Here is an 11968-nt window from a genome sequence, read left to right as displayed (position 1 = left end):
CCCTGGGAGGTGTTGGGAGCAGGTCTTACTCATTTCTGCCTTCCCTCCTCACACAGAGCCCAGCTTTGAGTTGGGGACCCAGGAGGCCTCTGTGGGATCCAGCCCTTCCTTCCTGCGAGGTGTTCAGCGCCTGCAGCAACTATGTCCCACGAGGACCTGGATGTCATTGGGGCGCTGCCTGGGTTGAGAAGCAGATGCTCTCATGGAGGAATTGCCCAAGAGTCAGGAGTGCAGGATTGCAGGGGATTATGGGAAGCCTCTCTCTCCATCGAGGCTTTCCCAGAAACGCCACCATCTCCAAGCAGGATGTTAATCAGTAACAGCCCCCCGAGGGGGATCACACTTTGGAATAGCAAATATTTACTGCAGGCTTTCGGCTGCAAGCCCTAACCTTCTGTCTTTGCCCTGAATGAAGGACCTTCCCAGGCACTGGGTGGCCACTCACTGGTAAGAACAGTGGACCAAAGGGAGGCTTCACAGTGTCTGCCTAATGAAGGATAGGGAGAGAAGACCTTCTGTCCTCTCTGGGTGGGTTCCCCGGGGCAGGGGGGTAGCAACCTGGGCTGTGCTGAGCCCTCATTCCTGGACTGGATGGGGCGGGCAAGGAGGTGGGGGTGGTAAGAGGCTTGTTGTAGACACAGGAGGCTTCCTCCACAGAGAGGAGGCCAGTGGAAGAGGCTTTGAAGGCTTGAGATATCATGCCCACAACACTCCGTGCAAGCCCCACATAGCTCCCTGGCCTTCTTCCCAGAGACCTGTCTGCCCAAGCAAGTGAGTCCCTGCTGCTTCCAGATTTGGGAGTGGGTTTGCAGCTGCAGGTACATTCAAGGCTGAGAAGTGGTGAGTGAGTGGTTAATTTCTTACTAGTCAGGTTCTATTTAGAGTGCTGCATCTCTGTGTCATCCTTAAACCAAAAAAAAATTTCTTTTAATTTTATTTATTTTTGGCTGTGTTGGGTCTTCATTACTGCACGGACTTCTCTCCAGTTGTGGCAACCAGTTTGCAGTCCATGGACGTCTCATTGCCGTGGCTTCTCGTTGTGGAGTACGGGCTCCAGATGGGCAGGTTTCAGTGATTGTGGCTCATGGGCTTTGCTCCATGGCATACGGGATCTTCCCGGAGCAGGGATTGAACCCATGTCTCCTCCATTGGCAGGCGGATTCTTCACCACTGAGCCACATAGGAAGCCCCTTAGAAAGTGAAAGTGTTAGTCACTCAGTCGTGTCGGACTCTTTGCAACCCCATGGACTGTAGCCCGCCAGGCTCCTCTATTCATGGGATTCTCTAGGCAAGAATACTGGAGTGAGTAGCCATTTTCTTCTCCAGGGGATCTTCCTGACCCAGGGATTGAACCTGGGTCTCCCACATTGCAGGCAGATTCTTTACCATCTGAGCCACCAGGGAAGCCCCTTAAACAAAATTAGTGGCAATTACAATGAAGTGAAGATGAATAGGTTCAGGAATAGCAGAGGAATTGCAATTCGGGACAAACTGGCAAACCAGAGGCAATTCTCAAAGAGACAAAGACAGGCTGGCTTTTATTCGGTTCTGGGAGGAAGCTGGGGAGGGTTGCTTTGAACAAAAGCTCATTGGAGGAGAATGAGAGTTCAGAGTTATGGCAATTTCTTGTTGGAACCAAGTGGTGGGTAGTTTGCTGTTGCTAAGGTATGTGAAAATCTTCTTTCTTCCTGCTGATCATGAATACTGAGATGAGTGGGAATGTGTGAGAACCCACCCTGCCATCTCCTTCTTCAGGGGTATCTTCACAACCCAGGAATCAAACCAACATCTCCTACATTGGCAGGCAGATTCTTTACTACTAGCACCACCTGGAAACCATCACAGACAGAAGTTACTCTGAATTTAAGAGTATCGCTGTGGGATTAGTTTACAAAGGGGTGCTAAAGCCTGTGATCTAATGAAGGCATGAACCTGGGTACATTTGGCACACTCCAGCAGGTCTTTACCTAGCACATTTATTGCTGGAGTTACCTTTAGAGTGCAGGCTTGCCACTTAGAATTGGGCAAAGCTTCCTAAATGCTCACAGAAAACAGAGGAGTATTTCACTGAGTAAGGTCATGCCACTCAAGCTATGGAAAGGACGAGGCCCTGGATCCTATGACACTGTTTAGCAAAAGCCAAAAGCAATGTGCTAAGTCCCGGAGCCAGGGGTCATCTTGTAGCCAGCCCAGTGAGGACACAGGCCTCTGCGTCAACAAGAGGCCGGGGAACCTCACCCCGTCAGCACATTTTGCTTCAGGTGGCCTGGCTCAGAGTAAGGGTCTCTGCTGATGGAAACTCTGTGAGGCCTGTGGCCTCCCTTGCCCTGTGTGCCCTGCGCTGAGTGGTCCTGCGCCACCCAAGCCCTCCTGGGGCAGTGGCTTCAGGAGAGAGTGAGGGTGTATCTCAGTGACCTTCCCAGCCAGCCTCTGGTGGTGTCAGCACCAGGAGCCCCGTGTGCCCATGGGAGTTTATTCAGATGGAAACTACAGGTGATCAGGAGCTAGGCTCTGTGCCCAAGGATGAGAGGGAGGCCAGAGAGGGGGCAGTGGTGGGGAGTGTGGGGTTTGGAGACCCACTGCCCAAGCTGGAGTGGTCTTGGGCTCCGCTAGAACAGGCAGCCTTCGGGTGGGCGGGAGGACGCACTTCACAGGTGAGGGTTAGGTGAGATGGTCCAAGCGGAGCTTAGCCCGGGCAAGTGGTTTGAATTGGTTCATCATCTGTTCCTATCCTGGGGGCTCCAGAGAGAGTGAAGGCAGGAAGTCCTGAGAGGAGCTCTGTGACTGGGCCCCAGGGCTGGGCCAGTGCTGTAGGGAAGGCACAGCGGGGTCTATTGCAGAATCAGGCAAACTCAGCATTCATCCTTGCCCCATGGCCACCCAGACCCTCTAAGTCCCCAACCCAAGGCGTCCCCAGGTCCAAGTCCCCACAGCCCAGCTTGAACAAGCTGCCGTATTGCCTAGCGATCCAGGGCAAATAAAACAAGCAGACAGTAAAAGTTCTGGGAAGACCTTCCGACTCCTGGCGCTGCTGTGACCCACACCCAGTGAGGCCCAGGACCCACACCACATCCCCTCGCATCCCTTCCCCTTTTGGCTTTCTGCCATTCCCCTGGGAGGAACTGGGATGGGTGAGGACAGCTGGGGGAGACCAGGAGCTGCCCGAGGGCCTGATCCCTGATGGAAACTGGAGGAGATTTCTCTCCGTGAAATAAGACACCTCCCCTCCCACGGACTCAGGTGACAAATGTGACCCTACTTGCTCAGGGTCTCCCCAGCCCTGCCTCTGGGAGATAAGCCCCGACCCCCAGGAAAGAAGCAGGGTGACCGGAGGAGATGTACCAGGACCCAGGGAGGAGGTGGGCATCAGACATTAAGGACGATCTCTGCCTTCTTTTCTCCCAAGGAAGCCTTGCTGCTGACCGGGCCTCCACGCTGCCCTGATGTGGGCGGTGCTGAGCCTCCCGCTGGCCTGCCTCCTGGCCCAGGCATGGCTGGTGCCCGGTTCTACCCTTGCTTCCCACTCGCCAGAGGCCCAGGCGGGGTTGGAGACTCTGTTGACCCCCATGGCCCAAAACAAGACCAGCCAGACCAGCGAGAGACAGTGGGCTCCAGAGGAGGAGGAGGAGAGGGAGGAAGACTCCCCCTGGCTGTTGGCCGAGGGGCAGCAGCTCTCCAGGGAGGCCTCCAACTTGGGGTTCAGCCTGCTACGTAAGATCTCCCTGAAGCATGATGGCAACGTGGTCTTCTCCCCACTCGGCCTGGCCTGGGCCATGGCTGCCTTGACTCTGGGGGCCAGGGGGCACAGCAGAGCCCAGCTGGAGGATCTCCTCTTGCAGGCCTGGAACCAGACCTGGCCCGTGGTGAACCAGACCCGACCACCACGCCTGCCTGCCCTCTTCAAGCAGCTACAAGAGAGCCTCTCCCATAATCCAGAGCTGGGCCTGGCCCAGGGGAGTTTCGCCTTCATCCACAAGGACTTTGACATCAGAGAGACCTTCCTCAATCTCTCCAAGAGGTATTTCGATATGGAGTGTGTGACTGTGGATTTTCACAACACTTCCCAGGCCAAAAGGCTCATAAATCATTACATGAACCAAGAGACGCAGGGGAAACTTCCCAAACTCTTTGATGAGATTAATCCTGACACCAAATTAATTCTTGTGGATTACATCTTGTTCAAAGGTACTTGGATAACATTCTGCTCTTCCAGAGCCATGGGTCTCTTCACCTGTCTCTTCCTTTCCTGCTGGGCCTGTGTCTGGTTGATGCCAAGGGATTTCCTAGGAACATGTTGTTCTCGGGTTTCACAAACAGGTTGAAACATGCATTGAACAGGTAGGATGTACCGGGCACAGTGCCAGACGACGTGTCCATTTGATGCCCCTGCCCTGGGGCCCTCGCGTGCCTGCAGGGCTTACTGCTAGATTTCCAAGCATATCTATACAACTCTCCTCTGACATTCTGACCTGGGGAAACTTCTGGGGTTTTTTTTTGTTTTGTTTTGTTTTTAAAGCAGATCATCTGAGATATTTAGGGTTGCATCTTTGCTCCTTCACCCTCTACTTCTGTGACCTGGGGCAAGTGACAAAATCCCTTCTCCTTGGATTCTCAGTATAGAAAATGCAGACTCTCCCACCTCCGATAGAGAAGTGAGGCTCAGAGAGGTTGGCTAGATCAAGGTCACACGGTAAACGGCAGAAGCTGAACTCAGATGAGGGGTTCACCCCAGGTCCTTTCCATCCTGCCTTTCTCGTGCAGCACTGGCTTTGCATGGCCACATTGTAGCAGGAAGGTGACACCAGGGGACTTGCAAAGTCTGGGAGGGGGACTTTCATCGAGCCAGGCCGGACAGATGTCTGTGTGTAGAGCTGTGTGCCTGCATGCTGGTGGCGGCCTCTGGGTTGTGTGGCTGCTTGTTGACAAGGCGCCCCTCCCCTCAGAGCCTCAGTGAGCACAGGATAGGTGGGAACGTCATCATTTCTGCCCCAGTGGCCTCTGTTTGCACATTGAGTGCACCAAAGGAGTGGTCAGAGAGCCCTTCCTGCAGACAGGGCTGTGGCCAGGCCCACAGTCTTCTCTAGGTTGGAGCTAACCAACCACAAGGAAGTGAATATAGACAGAAGTGGGTCCTTCGGGCATCATCTGGAATAAGTGACTTTTGTTCACCCTGTGTTTTGTCCTGAACAGTGAAGGAGCCACAGGTGGTTAGGAGACATCTCCTTGCTTCAGTGTGTGATTCCAGCAGGCCTTTGGGTGGATTCGTGTGTGTGTGTGTTTAATGGGCTTCCTTTGTGGCTCAGTTGGTAAAGAATCCACCAGCAATGCAGAAGACCTTGATTCAATCCTAGGTAGAGAAGATCCCCTGGAAAAGGGAAAGGCTACCCACTCCAGTATTCTGGCCTGGAGAATTCCACGGACTGTTTAGTCCGAGGGGTCGCAAAGAGTCGGACACGACTGAGCGACTTTCACCACTTTATTTTTGGCTGTGTTAGGTCTCTGTTTTGTCACGCTCCAGAGTTGTGGCACTCGGGCTTAGTTGCCCCACAGCATGTGGGATCTTCCTGTGTCCCCTGCACTGGACCAGGGATCAAACCTGTGTCCCCCGCATTTTAAGGTGGATTCTGAACCACCGGACAATGAGGGAATTATCTGGATTCATTTTTTGCCAGTTTGGAAAGAAGCCTGGGAAAGGCTGATCTTTGGGAAACTTATCCTGGCTGCCCGCATCCATGCATGCTAAGTCGCTCTACTCATGTCCAACTTTGTGCAACCACATGGGCTATAGGCCCCTGCCCTTCTGTCCATGGGGATTCTCCAGACAAAAATACAGGAGTGGGTTGCCATGCCTTCCTCCTGACTGCCTGAGCTGTGGTCAAAACAAATCCAGTAAGGATACCTGTCCTCGTTGGGCAGAAAGGGGGACAGAACCCTGGCCCTTTATTACTTTGGCAAGAATGATGCTTTAGGGGAGGATCATTTCTACAATGAGTTTCTTTCTTACCTGTTCAGGGAAATGGCTGATCCCTTTTGACCCTGCTCTTACTGAAATGGACACTTTCTACCTGGACAAGTACAAGGAGGTCAAGGTGCCCATGATGTACAGGTCAGGCAAGTTTGCCTCCACTTTTGATAAGAAGTTTCATTGCCATGTCCTCAAGCTGCCCTACCGAGGAAATGCCTCCATGCTGGTGGTCCTCGTGGAGAGGATAGGTGACCATCTCACCCTTGAAGACTACTTGACCACAGACCTGGTGGACACGTGGCTCAGGAACATGAAAACCAGGTACAGCTCTCCTGTCGCCCTGCTCCAGCTCAGCCTCTCCTTCCCCGTGGGCACTCCCAATTTCATTCTGTGCCTGTCCTGCTCCACGGTGGGCTCCCTGATGGCAGGGGCTGCATTTGTCCTGTTTTCCACTGTCAGCGTCTATCACAGCACGTGGCTCCTTACTCACTCGGCCAGTCCTTATCAAGGCTCTCCCACTTGTCAGGCATTGTGATGCGTGCACGATGCTAGCCCTCCTCGTGGAGCTCACATTCTACTCAGGTGCCGGTGGGCACCAGGGAAGGCCAGGCCAAGAAGGTAGACGTAAGCCAACACTTAAGATGAAGGAGGGCTGTCAGGGTGACCTGGGAGAGAGAAGAGTTACAGGCACAAGTGTGAAAGTTCTGGGTTAGGAGTGTGCTTGGTGGGTTCAAGGCACAATGAGGTGGCCAGTGAGGCTGTAGCAGTTTGGAGATGAGGTCGCAGGGGAACCAGTAGCTGTCACCCACGACTGTACATTACAGGCCCTGGGAAAGACTTGGGCTTTTTCCAAAAGAGATGGGAAGCCACTGGAGTCAAGCTGAGGAGCAACATGATCTGCGCTTGTTGAGAAAAGACACTGGGGCCATGTGGGAAGAGCAAGGGGACCAGTCACGTGGTCAGTGTAAGCACCCAGATCAGGATGCTCGGCAGGTAGTGGCAGTGGAGGTAAGGAGGAGCAGTGGGTCCTGGATCTGTGAACCTGGAAGTCACAGGATTGGCCCACGGACTAGAATGTGGGTGAGAGAAAAACGGGGGAGTCACAGATGAAGTTTTTGGCCTTAGCAACTGGAAAGATTTGCCACATACTGAAAAGGGAGACTGTGAGACGAACATGCTGAGGGGTATGTGCAAAAGTTCAGTTGGAAAGAGCTGGATCAGAAATACCTATTAGACAGCCCGGGTGGGGATATAAAAAAGGCAACAGCTGGGTATCAAAAGTTGGATCTGGTGTGTGCAGGGCGAGGTCCAGGCTGGGGAGTCAGCAGCACAAAAATGGAAACATGAGACCAAATGTGATGACCTGGGGAAGGGGCTGAGCACAGAGAGCAGGGGTGGGAGCACAGGGCAGGCTTGCAAAAGCTTGTGGAATAAATTAATATACCCATCAGGGTACGAGGAAGTCAGTACCAGTAAGGAGGCCAAGGCTATGCCTCCTGAATCTGTCACTCTAGAATCTGACACAGAGGGAAATCCAGCTAAAGGTCCCAGTGTTCATTTTATCTTCATTCCTCTTCTTCAAATCCTTAGAGCCTAGCAAAAGACTTCAACATAGTAAGCCCTCAACAAATGTTTAGGCGAATCAATTTATATATCAGTCTTCAAGACCTGTCATGTCTTCAGTTACATTCCAGTGTGAGCCCTGCCCAGCTCTACAAGAGAGGAAGAAAGAAGGGTTGAGGGGGCAAAAGGAAATGAATATTCACTGGGCCTCTACTCTATACCAGACATCGTTCTGGGTGCTTAACACATGTTATGTCATTGACTCCTCTGAAGAAAACTGTGAAATCCATATTGGTATCCAGATGAAGACACTGGGACTTCTTTAAGACTCACTTAGTACCAGTCAGTAGTTCACATCCTTTTATTTTTGAGCCACAGAACCCATCTTTCTAAACAAGGGTAAGAACTCCAATGTACATCTTTATAGGTGGCATAGAAAAGACCTGAATGGGCTTTTTGGCCAACCCAATATAGCTAGATAGATATGCAGAGAGAGAGAGACAGATAAATATCAGAGTTTCTCTGGCTGAAAATAAATAGGGGGTTGAAATTTTCCTTTGCTCTCCTCCCCCTGTCCATTCCCAGACTCCCAAGTTCCTCCTGGAATCCTGGGAGTCTGCAGAATAGGGACTGAAAACAGCCATCCTCCAGGAGTCTGCAGGATTCATGGCAGGAGGTATTTGGTTGGGTTGTTTTTAAGACAGGGGGAAATGGATACAAAGTATGGCATCTTTCCCTAAAGAGAATGTGAGTCATTGACCGGGAAATAAAACTGGTTTCCTGAAGCAGAAGTAATACATATTTGATAAGTCAGAACTCTCTTCTCTGAGTCAGACCATTACAAAAGAGCAGAATGAGCTACACTCAACTGAAGGAGACTTGTTACTAGGAATAATCTTGGAGGAAGGTGAAGTGATGTTTTTAGTGTTCAGAATCTAAGGTTTTTGTCTACGGTTCACCATTATATGTACTTGTACCACAGAAAAATGGAAGTTTTCTTTCCAAAGTTCAAGTTAGACCAGAAGTACAAGATGCACGAGCTGCTTAAACAGATGGGAGTCCAAAAAATCTTCTTACCCTGGGCTGACCTAAGTGATCTCATGGTTACTGAAAGAAATCTGAAAGTTTCCAAGGTAAGTCAGGCCCTTTCAGGGGAGTCCAAGGGAACAGGTATTTTTCCATCCCACTGAATGTCGATAAAAGGCCAAGTTGTAGTAGAAAAGTGAAAGTCACTCAGTCCTGTCCAGCTGTTTGCGACCCCATGGAATATACAGTCCATGGAATTCTCCAGGCCAGAATACTGGAGTGAGTAGCCTTTCCCTTCTCCAGGGGATGTTCCCAACCCAGGGATGGAACCCAGGTCTCCTGCACTGTAGGCGGATTCTTCACCAGCTGAGCCACAAGGGAAGCCTTGTAGTAGAAAACTAGATTAAAATTCCCAAAGACTTGAAACAGCACCCAAGCTGGATGTTTGAAGAACTGGAGCTACTTTATTAAAACATGTTTATGTAGCACTCCCTCTCTTCTTTATCAGTGCTTAAGGAGAAATTTACCCCAAAATGGAACTGGTTCACAGGTTCACTTAGAATTCCATGAAACTGCACCACCTTACGGTTTTATTCATTTATTTGGGTGGGTGGAGGGGCTGCACTCTGCAGCATGTGGGATCTTCGTTTCCTGACCATGAATTGAACCCATACTCCCTGCAGTGGAAGGGTCATCTTAACCACTTGACTGCCAGTGAAGTCCACTGCTTTGGAGAGGGAAGAAAACCCCAGAGGTTATCTGCCTAACTTCCTGCCTCTTGTGAAAACCCCCTCTGATATATCCCTACAAAACAATCTTCCAGTTTTGTTTTGTAATGTTTGCAGTGACAAGGAACTTATTTGAAAAGCAGCTCAATCCACAAATGGCAAAAACTGTTTTTGAGTTTTATTCATATATATATTTTGACCTGTAATTCCCCCGACTTACATTCTTTGTCCCTAGTTCTGCCTCTATAGCATCCAACACATGCATTTCTGCTATAAACACATGAAAGACTGAAGAAACGTGTTTTGGTTTTAGAGCTTGAATTCTAAATTATTGATATTTTCCCTTTGTTTACTCCAGGAAGGGAATTTTCACTCCAGGAACTTAAGAGAATGTCTAGGTATTGTTTTCATTATCTTCTTTTAGAATAATTATACAGGTCCATTACTCACATCACATGTGGTTCTTGGACAAAAGGGCCTCACGAACAGGACAGGTGGCCTATATCCAGGCCACCTGAGTTCAGAAAGACTTCAGGGACCCAGAGGCTTGCTCAGGGGACACCTTAGAGTGGTGCCAGGTTCTAGGAAACCGCTACAGAAGAATAACCACATTCCTGCCCCACCTCCCTCCCACCCTCTGCCTGCCAGAAAGAAGGTCAAAGTTCTCAGGGGTTCCAGACAGCTTGAAAACCTTCCAGGAGGAATATCAGCTCAGTTCAAAAATCAGTAACACAGAGACTTCCCTGATGGTCCACTGGTTTAGACTCCACACTCCCAATGCAGGGGGCCTGGGTTCAATCCCTGCTCAGGGAACTAGATTCCACATGCTGCAACTAAGGGTTTGCATGCCATAGCTAAGACCCGGTACAGCCAAATGAATAAATATTTTTAAAAATCAGTAGCACAAAGTGCATGCTCAGTATTTGTTGATTTGATCCACGTGTGTGTGAAATGGCCAGCCACAGAGTCCCCTGGTCCTTGGCCAGAATGAATTTCACAATCGGGTTCCTGGTACCTCCTGCGGCTGTTTGAGGTGCTTCTGCGGCAGTTGCTAGGGCAACCACAGACCATTCCTCTCTGCAGATGAGCTCTATACCAGTACATCCCGAGAGCACAGCCCCGTGGGTAAGGACCATAACAAAAGTGTTCAGGGAGTCAGTGAATCCCCTCATCTCCATGAGCACACAAATGGTCTTCCACATATTTCCTTTCCTAGGTTTTACAAAGAGCCACGATTGAGGTGGATGAAGAAGGTACAGAGGCAATGGCAGGAACCCTATTAGAAATCACTGCTTATTACATGCCTCCCATCGTCAAAGTGGACCGGCCGTTTCTCTTCATCATCTATGAAGAAACCTCCAGAACCGTGCTGTTTCTGGGCCGGGTGGTGGATCCGACCCTCCTGTGATCCACAGCACGCGTGAGTCCTTGGAGCCACAGCGATGCTGGATCTGAGGTGTCTGAATCCACACGGGACATTGGCACTGGTGTCCCCCTTGTTCCCAAGTGCTAATTCGAGCCATTCTTAGATCTGCATGTGAAATTCAAGCTTATTTTAAGGAGATGTTTGTATGAGCTGGCTGGTATTTTAAGCCTGTTTCTAAGAGCCTATGTTATTAACTGAAACCATCTTGGTATCTGGACTCGCAGAACTCTATTTCAAGATGAAGTCTTTGGGAAGGCAAGTACGAATTCTCCATGGGTCATGCGCTTCACTCCCTTTACTGCTCCCTGCTGCGAATGAGTGTTTTATTTTAACCTACTATAGAATAATTTCTTGGCAACTAAAATTAGAAAAAAATAGCTGTAGTCAGGCCTGACCACAGCATCTGCTGCCATGTGGCTTTGTCTACTCCATGAAGCCATTAACTGAGCTACAGATCTTCCAGTTCAACCTCTTAATTCTATTATACAAAGCCAAGAACCGGGAAAGTGGAGAAAGGGCCACAGTAAGGCTTTCATGGGGCTTCCCAGCTAGTGCTAGTGGTAAAGAACCCACCTGCCAATGCAAGAGTTACTAAGAGACTCGAGTTTGATCCCTGGGTTGGGAAGATCCCCTGAAGGAAGGCATGGCAACCCACTCCAGTATTCTTGCCTGGAGAATCCCCAGAGGAGCCTGGTGGGCCACAGTCCATAGGGTCACAAAGAGTCGAACACAACTCAGCGACTGAGCACACACGGATGCATGCAAGGCTTTCATGGGCCCCCGGCCCTTTCACCTTTGTGGATTCCTTCTTCCATTTTATACACACACACACACACACATGTGTATATACATATATATATACACACATATATGTGTGTATAATAAAAGTATTTTATGACTGTATTTGTATAAAGGTGAATATATTCTGGGTTATATCTGTCTTTATACTAATACAAAGCATGGGACTTAACTTAGAGCAAGAAATAAGACATCTTCATGGGTCCCTGAAGGCACTGTGGGCCTGATGTCCTATGCCTACAGCATCTAATGGAGAAATCATACAGGGCATCTCAGAGGAAGAAAAACCAGTGCATCAGTGGCAGAGTCAGGGCCCTGCCACTCCTGACTGCAGGCCCGGAGCCCATCCCACTCTTTCTTCTTTCTGTCTAAAGCATCTCATGGGGTGCAGTTCAACAGGCGGCGTGTGTTCACGTCTATTACCCATTGTGATTAAATAGAATGTAAGCATGGACTTTGTCC

The 11968-nt window shown here is 50.0% G+C and overlaps 1 protein-coding gene across 2 annotated transcripts; it reads left to right on the top strand.

Moving 5' to 3' along the window:
• Positions 1-388: 388 nt before the first annotated feature.
• Positions 389-11611, top strand: SERPINA10 (serpin family A member 10). Of its 2 annotated transcripts, none has more exons than XM_015459326.3 (5): positions 389-447; positions 3411-4185; positions 6013-6286; positions 8511-8661; positions 10499-11611. In XM_015459326.3, the coding sequence occupies exons 2-5, from the start codon at positions 3444-3446 to the stop codon at positions 10688-10690; spliced, it is 1359 nt and encodes a 452-aa protein (XP_015314812.1). In that variant the 5' UTR covers positions 389-447; positions 3411-3443; the 3' UTR covers positions 10691-11611.
• The last annotated feature ends 357 nt before the right edge of the window (positions 11612-11968 follow it).

This window comes from Bos taurus, chromosome 21 (genome assembly GCF_002263795.3).
Source record: "Bos taurus isolate L1 Dominette 01449 registration number 42190680 breed Hereford chromosome 21, ARS-UCD2.0, whole genome shotgun sequence".
Lineage (NCBI taxonomy): Eukaryota > Metazoa > Chordata > Mammalia > Artiodactyla > Bovidae > Bos > Bos taurus.
Note: the sequence above shows the minus strand (reverse complement) of the source record. Positions and strands in the feature narration are given on the sequence as shown.